Source organism: Terrapene carolina, unplaced genomic scaffold (genome assembly GCF_002925995.2).
Source record: "Terrapene carolina triunguis isolate 2854851 unplaced genomic scaffold, T_m_triunguis-2.0 Scaffold58, whole genome shotgun sequence".
Taxonomy (NCBI): domain Eukaryota; kingdom Metazoa; phylum Chordata; order Testudines; family Emydidae; genus Terrapene; species Terrapene triunguis.
In genome coordinates, this window is record NW_020664409.1 from 97,350,907 (window position 1) to 97,367,967 (window position 17,061).

Sequence of the window (17,061 nt, forward strand, 5' to 3'; positions counted from 1 at the left end):
GGGAACAAGAAGACTTTTTATCAATACATTAGAAGCAAGAGGAAGACCAAAGACAGGGTAGGCCCACTGCTTAGTGAAGAGGGAGAAACAGTAACAGGAAACTTGGAAATGGCAGAGATGCTTAATGACTTCTTTGTTTCGGTCTTCACCGAGAAGTCTGAAGGAATGCCTATCCTAGTGAATGCTAATGGGAAGGGGGTAGGTTTAGCAGATAAAATAAAAAAAGAACAAGTTAAAAATCACTTAGAAAAGTTAGATGCCTGCAAGTCACCAGGGCCTGATGAAATGCATCCTAGAATACTCAAGGAGTTAATAGAGGAGGTATCTGAGCCTCTAGCTATTATCTTTGGAAAATCATGGGAGACGGGAGAGATTCCAGAAGACTGGAAAAGGGCAAATATAGTGCCCATCTATAAAAAGGGAAATAAAAACAACCCAGGAAACTACAGACCAGTTAGTTTAACTTCTGTGCCAGGGAAGATAATGGAGCAAGTAATTAAGGAAATCATCTGCAAACACTTGGAAGGTGGTAAGGTGATAGGGAACAGCCAGCATGGATTTGTAAAGAACAAATCATGTCAAACCAATCTGATAGCTTTCTTCGATAGGATAACGAGTCTTGTGGATAAGGGAGAAGCTGTGGATGTGGTATACCTAGACTTTAGTAAGGCATTTGATACGGTCTCGCATGATATTCTTATCGACAAACTAGGCAAATACAATTTAGATGGGGCTACTATAAGGTGGGTGCATAACTGGCTGGATAACCGTACTCAGAGAGTTGTTATTAATGGTTCCCAATCCTGCTGGAAAGGCATAACGAGTGGGGTTCCGCAGGGGTCTGTTTTGGGACCGGCTCTGTTCAATATCTTCATTAACGACTTAGATATTGGTATAGAAAGTACGATTATTAAGTTTGCGGATGATACCAAACTGGGAGGGATTGCAACTGCTTTGGAGGACAGGGTCATAATTCAAAATGATCTGGACAAATTGGAGAAATGGTCTGAGTTAAACAGGATGAAGTTTAACAAAGACAAATGCAAAGTGCTCCACTTAGGAAGAAAAAATCAGTTTCACACATACAGAATGGGAAGAGACTGTCTAGGAAGGAGTACGGCAGAAAGGGATCTAGGGGTTATAGTGGACCACAAGCTAAATATGAGTCAACAGTGTGATGCTGTTGCAAAAAAAGCAAACGTGATTCTGGGATGTATTAACAGGTGTGTTGTGAGCAAGACACGAGAAGTCATTCTTCCGCTCTACTCTGCTCTGGTTAGGCCTCAGCTGGAGTATTGTGTCCAGTTCTGGGCACCGCATTTCAAGAAAGATGTGGAGAAATTGGAAAGGGTCCAGAGAAGAGCAACAAGAATGATTAAAGGTCTTGAGAACATGACCTATGAAGCAAGGCTGAAAGAATTGGGTTTGTTTAGTTTGGAAAAGAGAAGACTGAGAGGGGACATGATAGCAGTTTTCAGGTATCTAAAAGGGTGTCATAAGGAGGAGGGAGAAAACTTGTTCACCTTAGCCTCTGAGGATAGAACAAGAAGCAATGGGCTTAAACTGCAGCAAGGGAGGTCTAGGTTGGACATTAGGAAAAAGTTCCTAACTGTCAGGGTGGTTAAACACTGGAATAAATTGCCTAGGGAGGTTGTGGAATCTCCATCTCTGGAGATATTTAAGAATAGGTTAGATAAATGTCTATCAGGGATGGTCTAGACAGTATTTGGTCCTGCCATGCGGGCAGGGGACTGGACTCGATGACCTCTCGAGGTCCCTTCCAGTCCTAGAATCTATGAATCTATGAATCTATGTTATAAGCATTAGACATATTCAGGAGAATAATTCAAGGATAAAACCACGTTGCAAAGAGATACAGGAACATAATCTCCTTGTGTGGTGTAAAACTGTCCAAAATATACACTATAAGAAGATGATGAAGGTGCATTTAAGAGATTATTATGGTTTTGAATATGAATGGTCACCTTATGGAACATTCCACAAAATGAGAGTATGAGTCTTACATTTTAATAGAGAAAAACCACTGAACAAATATATTATCAGATTAGGGGATTTAACTACTGTATGTTAGTGAGCAGATACTGTTAAAATTGGAAGGGTTCCACTTCCCAGCTGACCCAAACACAATGGCTGACCATGTTGGTTCAGGCTACTGACCTTATAAAAGCATTTACCTCATTAACTCAATATATTCCTAACCAAACTACTATTTGGCCTGTAACCAGCCAAACACTGCCAAGAAAAGGGAAAATTACTGACCTGTTATTCTGCTTTTCTGAAGCTATCATTCTGACAAACTTCTCACTTCTGGGTCACAGCTCCTTAACATGAGACTCGTGGAACTCCACAAGCTCTTAAGTGTTATGGCACTTAAGGACAATGGTAGCAAGGTGGGGGGAAAAAAAAAGCCACACTCTCAAGTGGCTGTCCTGCACCACCATGAGATTAACTACTGCCTCAGGAATGTTTAGTTATTTCCAGCTGCCTGGGAGGCGAAGAACACAAAGAAAAAAGCAAGCCAACCGGAGTTATAAAAAAAAAAAAAAAAGCCTAAAAATAAAAATCAAGGTGCAAAAATTCAATAACACCTCAATAAAGATTAATGTAAAACAATGAGGACAGATGATCAGTTAAGTAAGAATCTTGTCAGAATATTTTTCAATAAGCAGAATTCAATCAATCCTCTGATGCACAGGCAGCCTCAATTCTGGCATTTGTTAACCTGTGAGTGTTTGATTTTGTAACATGAATAAAGATTTTTAGATGTAGTTTTCTAGGTTTTTTTTTTTTTTTTTTTTAAAGAAAAATAAAAAAATTATGACATGCAACTGTAACAATCATCACACAACCACCTCCAAAAAACAAGTGGTCATCTGTGTTTGAACTTGGGGCTTCGCAATCAAAACTCAGTCCTCTATCACTTTTGCTAAAAGAGCAACTCCATTGGCTGGCAGTAGTTGAAGGGTGCAAGTTAAAAAAGTATGGATTGGACGAATGGACTATAAGGTGGATAGAAAGCTGGCTAGATCGTCGGGCTCAACGGGTAGTGATCAACGGCTCAATGTCTAGGTGGGAGCCAGTATCAAGCGGAGTGCCCCAGGGGTTGGTCCTGAGGCCGGTTTTGTTCACCATCTTCATTAATGATCTGGATGATGGGATGGATTGCACCCTCAGCAAGTTTGCGGATGACACTAAGATGGGGGGCAGAGGAAGATATGCTGGATGGTAGGGATAGGGTCAAGAGTAACCTAGACAAATTAGAGGATTGGGCCAAAAGAAATCTGATGGGGTTCAACAAGGACGAGTGCAGAATCCTGCACTTAGGATGGAAGAATGCCATTCATTGCTACCTTCTGGGGACCGATTGGCTAAGCAGCAGTTCTGCAGAAAAGGACCTGGGGATTACAGTGGACGAGAAGCTGGATATGAATCAATAGCGTGCTCTTGTTGCCAAGAAGGCTAACGGCATATTGGGCTGCATTAGTAGGAGCATTGCCAGCAGATCGAGGGAAGTGATCATTCCCCTCTATTCAGCACTGGTAAGGCCACATCTGGAGCATTGCGTCCAGTTTTGGGCTCCCCACTACAGAAAGGATGTGGACAAATTGGAGAGAGTCCAGTGGAGGGCAACGGAAATGATTAGGGGGCTGGAGCACATGGCTTACGAGGAGAGGCTGAGGAAACTGGGGTTATTTCATCTGCAGAAGAGAAGAGTGAGGGGGGATTTGATAGCAGCCTTCAACTACCTGAAAGAGGGTTTCACAGAGGATGGAGCTAGGCTGGTCTCAGTGGTGGAAGAGGACAGAACAAGAAGCAATGTTCTCAAGTTGCAATGGGGGAGGTGTAGGTTGGATATTAGGAAAAACTATTTCACTAGGAGGGTGGTGAAGCACTAGAACGGGTTACCTAGGGAGGTGGTGGAATCGCCATCCTTAGAGGTTTTTAAGGCCCGGCTTGACAAAGCCTTGACTGGGATGATTTAGTTGGTGTTGGTCCTGTTTTGAGCAGGGGGTTGGACTAGATGACCTCCTGAGGTCTCTTCCAACCCTAATCTTCTATGATCTTTTTATGTTCCAGCTAGTAGAGTGTTATTTTTTGCATTGATGCATAATGCATCAAACCAGTGGGTTATATATGCAAGAGTAGCTTATATTACAGACAGTACATCCAAATGCACAGATCAGTCAGACTGAGAAATATGTGGTTAAATGAATGAGTCTTATATATGTCATATTAGGGAACCAGGTTCTGTTCCAAGCTATGCCAAGAGTGAACCTGTGAAATCTTGTGTTAGCGTACGGTAGGGGCACGAGACCTGGCTCAGTAATGAGGGTGGTGAAGTACACAGAATTATTTAGCGTCAGCAGAAGACACGAGAATAAAACTCCTGGATCACAGCCTAGTTCAACTTTCTCTAGTTCCAATGGTATTTTGATGAGAGAAAACAGCAGCAGCATCTGCTGCCACAGCTTCAGTTCTGCGTGGCTGCTTCAAACTGATTCAAGAGGTTTGGCAGAGCCTGAGAGCAAGAATGCATTGTATAGTTGGAATATTGAGAAAATTAACAGGTGATTTTCCATAGTTTATAAATTGGCCACATCACGCACAACTTTACTATATGCAAATACATAAAATCTTACCTTGACTGCTGAGACATTCCCTCAAACTTGTTTGCAGTCTTAGTTGAGGGTGGACCCAAATCATTACCTAAGGGGATACAAATTCCTTAGACTTTTTAAAATGGAGAATAAAAGAACAGAAACATGTAGGTAGCAGCAGGGCCGGCTCCAGGGTTTTGGCCGCCCCAAGCAGCCAAAAAAAAAAAAAAAAGCCGCGATCGCGATCTGCGGCGGCAATTCGGTGGGAGGTCCTTCGCTCCCAGCGGGAGCGAGGGACCGTCCGCTGAATTGCCGCCGAATAGCTGGACGTGCCGCCCCTCTCCGGAGTGGCCACCCCAAGCACCTGCTTGCCAGGCTAGTGCCTGGAGCCAGCCATGGGAACACTTTAAAATTCAAGTGTCACACTTCAGGAGGAGGGATAGCTCAGTGGTTTGAGCATTGGCCTGTTAAACCGAGGGTTGTGAGTTCAATCCTTGAGGGGACCACTTAGGGATCTGGGGCAAAATCAGTACTTGGTCCTGCTAGTGAAGGCGGGGGCTGGACTCAATGACCTTTCAGGGTCCCTTCCAGTTCTAGGAGATAGGATAGGATAATTTATACCATATGTTTGAAAAACTGTCATTGATAGCATCTATCTGCTGGCAAGAAAAAGCAAATCAGACTATAATAACTACTTCAGAGCATTTATTTTGTCTCTGAAACAATAAAAAAATACCGCACAACACTGTCCCTCAACAATTTTGTTGGAAGGCACTACAAGGAAAGGGCAAAAAAAGAGCAGCATCTTGCTTTGGAAGTAACACACTATTTTGTAAAAGTCATCATGAATTAGCCCTTATTCACAAAACAAATACTGAATTTGTAAGGATTGTTACATTATTCTAAGAAACAGTCCATTTACTCAATTCTGCCAGTAAGTGGAGGAAGAAAAAATTGAAGTCAGAATATCCGAACCTTCAATATCAAACTTGGCTTCATAATCACTAAAATCTCCAAGTCTTGAGCAGTTGCAATTACAGTACCTTCTCTGTATAAGGGACCTTATTATTATCGACTCCTCCTACTATAACCCTATTCCTGAAGATCCTTAAGTGTGACATTAAAAGTGTTTCATTCATATCATTTGATCCCCTGATACCAAAACTTCAGTTAAATTCATTCCACAGAAAGTGAATTTACTGAAGTTATATCTAATGATCAAAGTCAAAAAGAAAGCACAGAATTTACTACACAAAGAAAATAAAATTTCATACAGTAGAACCTCAGAGTTATGAACACCAAAGTTACCAACTGACCGGTCAACCACAATCTCATTTGGGACCGAAAGTACGCCATCAGGCAGCAGCAGAGACCCAAAAAAAAAAAAAAAAAAAGCAAATACAGTACAGCACTGTGTTAAATGTAAATTACTAAAAAAATAAAGGGAAAGTTTATAAAAAATAGATTTGACAAGATAAGGAAACTTTATGTGCTCTACCCTCTGACTAGATTTGATGGTGATCTGAGGTCTCTGCACTGCAAACTGGCTTGGCAAGCTCCACATCCGATATGAAGATTACGTTGAGATTTTCAAAACCATTCAGCAACAGCCTAATTGAACTTCTGAAGTCAATGGTAAAGAAACTCCCATTAACTTCAAAAGGGAGCAGAGTTAGGCTAATCCTGAGCATTTATAAAAATTCCACTGTTAGTGCAGGTGGGCCCCAAGGCACAGTAACTCAGAAAGCGTTGGACAATGAAGGATTTTTATATCATCAATAAAAAAGCCTTTTTTTGTTTTGTTTTTTTTGCTGAGACCTGCCTGCTTGAAGACAAACTGTCCAGCTTGTAGTTGTAGGAGAAAGAATTTTCTGAGTTCTACGAAGCAATTTCACTCAGAACCAGAGTCAGAGGATCTGACTTTCTGACTGACAATGTTCAATTAGGGGCCTGATTAGTTAACTGAACTATCCATCTAGTAATGAAAGCTTTAAAAGAAGAGTTTTTTTGTTAGTTTGTTTTTCACTAGCTCTAAAATCTCGAAGTGTGTTCTTTGTGAGGGTCCCGGACTTTGGTTTACCGGGGAAGTGAAGGCAGCTATAAAAAAATAAAATATAACAAATGGAAGATATGAATATAAATCAAAATTAGGAATTGTAGAAAATTGATAAGGGAAGCAAATGAACATAAGGAGAAAAGTATGGCCAGAAGAGTTAACAAAAAGAATCCTGACAACGTATTGGTCCATTACTAGATTGAAATGGTGGAATTATCAATAATAATGCAGAAAAGGCAGAAGTGTTCAATAAATATTTCTGTTCTGTATTTGGGGAAAAACTGATGATACAGTCTCATCACATGGTGATGATAACACATTAGTATCTCTGGAGGATGTTAGCCAGAAGTGTAGCCACTGAATTTGACATTCTTTCCACTTTGTATGTTCAAACACTGCCAGCTAAAACCCAATCATCACATAGCTAGAAATAGTTTTAGGACCGTGAGAGGCAAGGCCGTGCAGCTACATGTTTGCAGTTCTGCTAATCAGAATGGGAGGTTGGGACAAAGAGTTAAGCTTCCATGAAAATAGAAGGAATGTTTCGACAGCCTTGGTTTTAGGAGCCTCTGACATGTAAGTTTTATTGTTATGACTAGAAATGCTTTGGTGATAAGAATACTGAATTGTTATTGGCTGTTGCTATGGAAATTGTTAGCCTATTAGGGGCTATTATGATTTATGTGCTTTGTCTGGAGAAAATTTATAAAAAGTTTAGTTAGAAAGTGTTCTTTGGAGCAGTCAGAGGAAGCTTTTTCTTGGGAAAGGATCTGACACCTAAGTTCCCCAGCAGCTAGATAGAAGGAGGGGGCCACCTGAAGCCTGGCTGCTGATTTCTTGAAACAATTTCAGACTTTTTGGGTAACTATAAATGTTTGGAATACTCTGAATTTACTGGCACAATAGATATATACGTGTGTGTGTGTGCTTGAGACCTAATTAAAAAGTAGTTTTAGGTAAAAGCATTTTGGTTTGTATCAATCATGTATCAGACGGAGGTGTGCCCCCATTGATTTATTCCTGACATCACCTGGAGAGAAACAGTTAAATTACCACTGCTTTGGGTTCTGAAAACTCAGGGTAACAGAAGCTACTAAAGTTAGATGTTTTTTAAAATCAGCAGGTTCATTTAACTTGCATCTAAGAGTTTAGAAGAGCTGGCTGAGGAGCTCACTAGACTATTATGTTGATTTTCAATAAGTTTTGGAGCACTGAGGAAGTTCCACAAGACTGGAAGAAAGGATATGTTGTGCCAATTTTTAAAAAAGGTAAAGGCGATGACCCAGGTAGTTATAGGCCGGTCAGCCTGACATCAATTCTGGGTAAAATAATGGAGCGGCTGATACAGGACTCAGTTAATAAAGAATAAAAGGAGGGTAATGTCCTTAATGCAAATCAACATGATTTTATGGAAAATAGATCCTATTAAACTAACTTGATATCTTTTTTTGTCGAGATTACAAGTTTGGTCAATAAGGATAATAGTGCTGATGTAACATATTTAGACTTCTCTAAGGCATTCGATTTTGGTACCACACAACATTTTGATTAAAAAACTAGAATGATATAAAATTAACATGGCACACATTGAACGAATTAAAAATTGGCTAAAATTGACTCAAAATATAAACAGGGAATTGTCATTGAACAGGTATGTTTCCAGTGGGGTCCCAGAAGGATCGTTTTTGGCCCTATTCTATTTAACATTTTTATCACTGACCTGGAAGAAAACATGAAGTCATCATAAAAGTCTGCAATGACACACAAACTGGAGGAGTGGTAAATAATGAAGAGGATGGGTCACTGATTCAGAGTAATATGGATTGCTTGGCAAATGGGGTGCAACCAAACAATATGCGTTTTAATATGGCGAACTGTGAATGTATATATCTAGAAACAAAGAATTGTAGACCATACTTACAAAGTGGGGGAATGACTCTATTCCTGGAAGCAATGACTGAAAAAGATTTGGAGGATAATCAGCAGAACATTAACTCCCGGTGTGATGCTGTGGCCAAAAAAGCTAATGTGATCCTAGGATGCGTAAACAGGGGAATCTTACGCAGGAGTAGAAAGGTAACCTTATCTCTATACTGGGCACTGGTGCGATCGCTGCTGGAATACTACACCAGTCCTAGTGCCCAGAATTAAGAAGGATGTTGATAAATTGGGGAGGGTTCAGAGAAGAGCCACAAGAATGATTATAATGATAGACTGAAATAGCTCAATCTATTTATTTTAACAAAGAGAAGGTTAAGGGGTGACTTGATTACAGTCTATAAGCATCTACCCGAGGAACAAATATTTAATAATGGGTTCTTTAATCTAGCAGAGAAAGGTATAATACAATCTAGTGGCTGGAAGTTGAATTTAAACAAATTCAGACTGGAAATAAAGTATAAATTTTTAACAGGGAGAATGATTAATAATTGGAACAATTTACCAAAGGCTGTGATGGATTCTCCATCGCTGACAATTTTAAAATCAAGATCGGATGTTTTTCTAAAAGATATGATTTAGGAATTATTATGGGGAAGTTCTATGGCCTGTGTAATACAGGAGGTCAGGCTAGATGATCAGAATGGCCCCTTCTGGCCTTTCAATCTATGAATGCACTCCCCACTTTGTCCTGAAATAGCCCAAAGATGTGCTTCAGGGCATGCTGCAAAGCCTCTCTTCACTTCTCAAGTTTTTAAGAAAGTAGATGAATGTAACAGAGAAGTATATATTTTCTTCTTTAGATAGCAACTTTCACTTTCATTGGGCTTTTTCGTCTATCATACTGGAATCTGACCTGATTCTCAAATACAGATGACAGACAAATCAGTACTGGAATCAGACTGGGATCTAGTGTAAGCCCAAAGGTTGCTGACTGGACTAATTATATGGCTTTTATGTTTGTCAGAGATTTTAGCTTTAGAATAGGACAGCCATAGCAATCTGAGTAAAGTGTGAGTGACCCATTAAACATTTTTTGGACCTAAATCCTAAAGTTAAGGGGGCTTAGGGAAGTCCTGCCAGCTGGACTCAGTGCAGAGTAAAATCACATGGGCCTGAGATGCATTGTGTCCAAAAAGCTAGATTTGGCAGAAAAAAACATTTGGGACATCTGTGATAGTCACTTGGAAATACCCCAGAAAAATACATCAATCTGTATTTACTTGCAGCAGTATCAAATGTTTACCGCACATAGCATTATGCTGACAGATACCGATGACTGCATCAATCACAAACCTCTTCGAGAGTGGGTGTGAACACATCCTTCAATCAATATAACTGTCAGGATAAGTTAATCTGAAGCCTCCCACCTAAGACGAAATGGTGTTGACTGGAAAAGGCATTTTTTGTTCAGTGGCCATTGGACTGAAACATCTCTCTTGGTATAGATTTTTTTTTTTTTTTTTTTTTTAACACTGACTCAATGTATCATCAGTGCCAGACACTTTCACTAGTATCTGTCGGTAATGTCTACAGACTCTTTTAAATGGTTGATCAAAATATTAAATGAGGTTTGATTTATTGTCTCTTGCATACATGCATATTTACCTATAATAAAAACAAAAACAAACCAAAAAAAGCAGGTGTTGTGAATCTGCCCAGGAATTTGGACTGTGTGGGCAGAGAGTTTTGCTGAGTATTGTTTGTGGTCTGTGTGTATGTAGGCAGAACACAGAGAAACTGAAAACAGACCAGACAGAGAGAGACGCAGAGGAAAAAAACGAGAAAGCCCAGCAGTAGCCAGCGAGCACAGCATGACACTGGAAAAAGCGAGGGAGTGAGCTTTTGGGTCTGTTAGCCAAAGAGGTTGTAACGTAAGAAACTGCTCCTCTTGTTCTCGATTCCTCCTGCGTTCGGAGAAACAGAGACTTTGTACATTCCATGTAAGTAAACAAGATTACATGAAAGAAAATGCAAGACTATCAATTTCTACTAGTCAAAGTCAAACTCTGACTAGCCAATCTGGTTGAAAAGGGGGAACCATACCATTTTGCTTTACACCAATTCCTCTCCTCATTTTTTCTAAGTGCTTCTCTTCACGTACTGTACAATGCTACTGGTGCACCACTGTAGTGCTTTAGAACATGCTACTATGCCAACAGGAGAGCTTATCTTGTCAGCATAGTTAATCCACCTCCCTGAGAGGCGGTAGCTATGTACACAGTGCTGTCTACTAGGGAGGGGAGGGGAGGGCGGATAGGTCAGTATAACTATGTCGCTCAGAGGTGTGGAGTAGGCAGGATTTACAAATAGAAGCAGAAGATTGACTGGGCTAGTTAGTCTTTACTATGAAAAGAAAGGGCCTATCTGGATAGGTCTGTAATAAATGTTTCTATAAAGTTTTTCTCAGTAAAGTATCCTGTTATACAAATACTTAATCTGTTTTTTACATCCTCCTACTGGCAGAAAGATGTAAACCCTGCAAGTCTCTGGACTGGTACAGGCAACATCACAGAGAGCCTGGGGATTTATTTGAGGATGGAATTGTTCTGAAATTCCACAAAATATAGCAGCAATACCAACAATGGAAAGATATCACTGACTAAGAGATGCAAGTTACATACATCACCCATCTGAAGTTTTGTTTTATTTTGCATTTCTACAACTCACCCCAAGGAATTGGGCCCTTATTCTGGGGTCCATGAGGTAGCGGGCTTGGTGGGTCAGAGAGGGTTCTTTTATGTCCAGGGGGTGGGGGAGGTGGTCTCTTCTTGGAAAGAGTGGAGCTGCCACTGGAGGGTTGAGTGCTTAGAGGAAGGGTTGAAGGTGGACCTGTAAAATTAACAAAAAATCTTTTTACCAATACAGAATGTGTAACATCAAAATAGCACCGAAGAACTAAAAATCAGAATATAGTAAAATGGAGCAAAGGACTGAAAACAAAAATAAGTCATGCCAAAACACTGTTGAGATTAATGACATACAATTAAAATGGCTAAAAGGTGATGGGTAATAGGACAGTATGCAATTTGACAATAAATGACATACATATATTTTAAAATGTACATTCACATAAGGTTAATCACTACAGGATTTATAATTTTAGGCATTGTTAAAACAGCAGAAAATGTTTTAAATCTTTATAAACTATTTATTGAAGATAAAGTACTTCAATTAGGGTTTAAGAATTACTATTTATAAAATCTCCATACCACAATGAAACAACAAACTAAATATTTAGCATGCTGTCACTATTGTAGATTCAGAGATTCATATCATAGCTAATGTGACTAACAAGGTTTTTACAATTTTTTTCCTTTAGTAAACTTTCCTTAAATGCTGAGAAACAGGTTTCCGAAATAAATTCATTTTTCTATTGTTAATTGCTATTGTTTTTGTGTGGATTAAATATATAGTGCATGACAAAGTGTTAAACCTAGAGGATAAGAAACAAACATTACAAAACCCCATTATAAACATATATAATAGTACACTGGCATTTGTTTAGAAGGCTCAAAACACTCTTGCAGCTAATAAAGTAATAATGCATTTTTGGGCCATGATCCTGCAATGAGCTCTGCGTGGGCCTTTGGCTGGATAGAGCCTACTAGTCCGAGACTCTGTTCAGATGCAGGGATCTTCCCACATAGCACTTATTGCAAGATTTAGGCATTAAAGATAGCATCTATCTATGAATACTTAATCATTCCTCCATTCAAAACGTGTCTACATATACACTGAATATTACTTATGATTTAAATAATAATATGGTCTCTTGTTTAAGTCATAGAGTAGAACCTTGCTAATTTGCAGTTTGCTAATCTATATACCCCATAATTTGCACACAAGCAGTGCTGTTTCCTCCCTCAGAAAATACAGAGCTCTGAGTGGATATTATGAAGACTATGTTACTTTTACAAGTGTACTGCAAAACGTGTATGTAAAAATAATGCGAACCAAATTACACGTCGAATGTGTGAACAAATCATTATAAATTTTGCAATGAATTATCCTTGCTATTTTTGTTTAAACTTATTCACCAATTCAGTAATTTGCAAATCTCCCAGACATTAGTGCAAATTAACGCACTTCTTCTATACTGATTTTATCATTTAGTTTCTATGTGAATAATTTCTGTATCTTAAAATTTCAGTATAAAAAAAGCTAAAATATAGACAGTTTTGGTGCTATAAATCTGGATTGAGGATCCTGTAGACTTGTGCAACACAGAAGCTCTTCATTTTATTTTTTTAAGAATGATTGTGTGAAGTGCTACAAACCAACAGCAGCTCAAAATATAACCTTAGAAGGACTTGAGTACTCATTGTGCTGCTACTAACACTATTCTAAAGTCACAGTTAATACAACATATTTGTTTGCTACACAAGGACAGAAGAAAAGAGGTAATTATTTGAAATCTCCACTTTGGAGCTACATGTGCTGACACATGGATCTGATAAATGCAAACCACTGAAGTTCTTACAGTTTTACCCCATCACTCCCTAGTGACCAATTGATGGAAGTGCATACTGTCTTTATCAGTCACTAATCAGAAGTTTCCTTCCAGCTGAACTACAGTACAAACAATCCAAGCTTCATTCAAAAAATGGAGAAAGTATCCTGAATTGGCACTGTATACTCTCATTTAAATTAAGGCAACATAAAGCTTCAAACTCAAGTGGAAGTAAACTGAGTAAGATCTCTCGCTCTTATGCAAAACAAGAACTTGACTAAGAATAAATATTTCAACAACCAAAAGTAAAATTAAATAGAAAAAACTTGTGACTAAAACTTAGATAGAGTGTACACATTTTTAATACCTCATGAAACTAACATGTAGAGTGACCAGACAGCAACTGTGAAAAAACGGGACAGCGGGTGGGGGGTAACAGGTGCCTATATAAGAAAAAGTCCCAAAAAACAGGACTGTCCCTTTAAAAACGGGACATCTGGTCACCCTACTAACATGTCTATAGATATCACAGAAAGAGTTTAAAACTTTTATAATTTTATAGTTTTCAAAGGTTCACATTCTAACATGTGAAACTTATGGATGGTACAATAGCAATAATTAACATACAACTCCTTTCAGTAGAAGCATTTCAAATCACGTTGCAAATTTTAAGACTTGCAACATACATTGTGAGGTAGGTCAGTAGGTAGGTAGGGATAGCTCAGTGATTTGAGCATTGGCCTGCTAAACTCAGGGTTGTGAGTTCAATCCTTGAGGGGGCAATTTAGGGATCGGGGGCAAAAATCTGCCTGGGGATTGGTCCTGCTTTGAGCAGGGTGTTGGATTAGATGACCTCCTGAGGTCCCTTCCAACCCTGATATTCTATGATACCCATTTTATAGATGGCATAAACAGACACAGAGAACTTTTGCCTAAAAAACGGTTACATTGTTGGCTTGCAGAGACCACTGCCTATCATACTGACTAATTCTGTCTCATTGTTTCCTTTTTATTCCCTGTGTGTAGCCATTTGTGGTCTCTTTTCTTATACTTAAACTGTAAACTCCTTGGGGGCAGGGACTGCCTTTTCGTTCTGTGTTTGTACAGCAGCTAACACAATGGGGGTCCTAATCTATGACTAGGGCTCTTAGCTGTTACAGTAATACAAATAAATAATAATAATACTCACAGTGACTTTCCCAATGCTAATAAACCCAACCACTCTCCTGCTCTAATCACTAAACAACAACCCTCCTTTTAGGAAAGTAGTGGGTAACATTTACCAAAGATAGTTTCTTTTCAGGAAAATAAGGAATATAGGGAAAACCATTTAAAATATATTCAGGGCAATAACTAGTTTCAGAATGACAGAAAGGCAAATTGTTGGATTTTCAGGAAACACTTTTGAGGAAAAAATGAACTGCAATCTATAATTTATTACTGAAACAGGTGATAGAATGATACTAAGGTCTGTAATGATAGGTTTAGTACAGATTGAACCACTCTAGTATGGCACCCTTGGGACCTGACCGGTGCCAAACCAGAGAATATGCCAAACCACAGGAAGTCAATGCAGAGTGCCAGCGGGTCTCCATAGGTGCGGGAAAGCAGGGCTGCAGGGGGTGCTGCAGCACCCCCAGGCATTGCACCCACAGTGATCCCCCGCCCGCGATCCCCACTGCCATCCGGGGTCCCGGCCACCAGCCCCCTCCTCGGGGGCTCCGATGCTGGTCCCAGGTCCTCCCCCTCCCTCCCGGGGCTTGAACGCTGTGAATCAGCTGTTTGCGGCGCTCTGGAAGTGCTGGGAGGGAGGAGGAGGAATTGGTAAGCGCGGGGCTGCTGGTGCGTGAGAGGCTCAGGGGAAGGAGGGCAGAAGGGGGAAGTTGGCGCTGGTGGATGCTCCACACCCACTAATTTTTCCCCGTGGGTGCCCTGGAGCACCCACGGAGTCGGCGCCTATGCCAGACCACAGATGTTGCCGGACCAGGGAGTGCGGAATTAGAGAGGTTCAATCTGTACTGACAGTAATATTTTTATCTGCCCTGTAACTATCAAAACTCAGAATAGCATAAAGTTACACAAGATAAATTAGAAAACATTTAATAGAATATGTAATTTAAAATTAAATTTTCCAGCCTTAAAATATTTATCTATGCAGCAATTAAAAACATTCTGTGGTAAGTTAAAATAATTGTAAGAGACCCGCAATTAACAGTGTGTGTGTACTTCAGCTTTTGTGGAGTTAGTACATGTTCTACATATTAATTTGTGTACCAGTGACAACATGCAAAGCTGTTACCATCCATCAAACAATTTTTTTTTTATAGTGGGAGAACCTAAAGTATATATTTTTTTACCACTGCATGAGAGGTATGGCAGAACCAGTATTCCAGTTAATGGTAGGACACGTACTGCAAAGGAAAGTGATAAGTTCGTATTAAAAATGGTACTTTCATAACATATATTGCTATTTTTTCCAAAATTCTTATGAGAAATATAAATTGCTCATTGGTATTATTTAAAAGCTCTGATTGATTAGATTAATCATTTCAGACAATATCTTTTCTTTACTTGTCAAGCTCTTACTGCCAACATTTGAGAAATTCTGATCATAAGCACACTACTACTCTTTAGGGCATGAGCAGAATAAATTGACTGAACATTAACTATACCCTATACTTACAACAGTCAACTCTAAATTTGTCCTGTAAAGTGAGCCAAAACCTACAATTAACAACTTATATCAAGTTACTTCATAGAGATTTTCATATATTTATAAGTGCGTGCCATCAAGTCTCTCTATTAAAAGTACTGGAAAATTAACAGTATAGCGAATCAAGACTAACAAAACAAGATATAAACAAGAGTGAAATAGTTCGTTTTACCTAAATCAAAAACACGAGGCTCTGAAATACAACAAAACACATAGCTAGAAGCACTTTTCTTTAAAAATTAGTTGTGTATGCATTTAGTAAGGAAAGACTGTCATAATATAGTCTAAGAGCATTAAAGTCAGAGCTGTGCTTTCAATGTGTATGGGTTGACACACTGTGTTTTGCTCCAAGTTTGGAAATCAAATGAATGCAGCAGCTCAAAATCCAAACAGACCTAAATTGGAAGGTTCTGATTAGGTTTTCTGATGGAAACTGGCAAAGCCACTTAGATTATCTTAATTTTCACCTAAAATTGTGAAAATGACCCATATTTGCCCCAAACCTTTACAACAGGACTAGAAGAACCAGATGGCAACATTAGCCTGAATATTGGGTGTGTCACTAAACGTTTGCAGAGATTTAACTAAGATCAGTGAAACTAATGTGTTAAGCCATGCTACTACTTGGCTGTCATTACAAAAACAACACACAAACCAGCAGACCTATCAGACAACTGAAGCTTGTCAGAATTATGGAAATTGAACTTCAACTGACTTCCTCACTAAGTATTACTGAGGACTTGTTTTTACGTGAGAAAGTTGAGCCAGTTTAACTAAAGATGTGATTTTTAAACCAATTTATTTGAAGTAGACACATTTATTTCAGTTTAAACCAGGCTTATTTTGGTTTAGTTTAAATTAATTAAGTAATCAGTTTTAGCTAAACCAAAATAAGCCAACCTTTTAACAAAATAAGAATGTCCATGCAGGGGTTAGCACCAGTTTAACATAAATAGGTATACCTATTTAACTTCAACTGGTGCAACTTTATCACACAGACAAGGCCTAACCTACCCTTTTTCCTCAATGAAACGTGGGGAACAAACACATCAACTTCAGCAGCTTTTAAAACTCCAGCTGAAAAGTTACCAAACCGAAAGACCCAGTCTTACATTAACTAATATATGTAGAAATATAAAAGTAACTTGCAAATACATTAGCTATACACACACACACACACAAATTGACATACTGTAATTTATAAACCCATATACATGTACACAGTTTTAAAAAATAAACCAAGTTAACTTTTGGACACCAAATGCACTAAAAACCATGGGTA

The 17,061-nt window shown here is 39.1% G+C and overlaps 1 protein-coding gene across 1 annotated transcript in view; it reads right to left on the minus strand.

Annotated features, from left to right (window-relative positions):
• ASAP1 (ArfGAP with SH3 domain, ankyrin repeat and PH domain 1) overlaps positions 1-17,061 on the minus strand; it is a 288,493-nt gene that overhangs the window by 14,426 nt on the left and 257,006 nt on the right. Inside the window, exons 25-26 of the mRNA XM_026659939.2 lie at positions 11,284-11,445; positions 4,662-4,728 (exon numbers count right to left, since the gene is read on the minus strand). Of these exons, the coding sequence (XP_026515724.1) occupies positions 4,662-4,728; positions 11,284-11,445 (229 nt within the window). The remainder of the gene's footprint in view (positions 1-4,661; positions 4,729-11,283; positions 11,446-17,061) is intronic.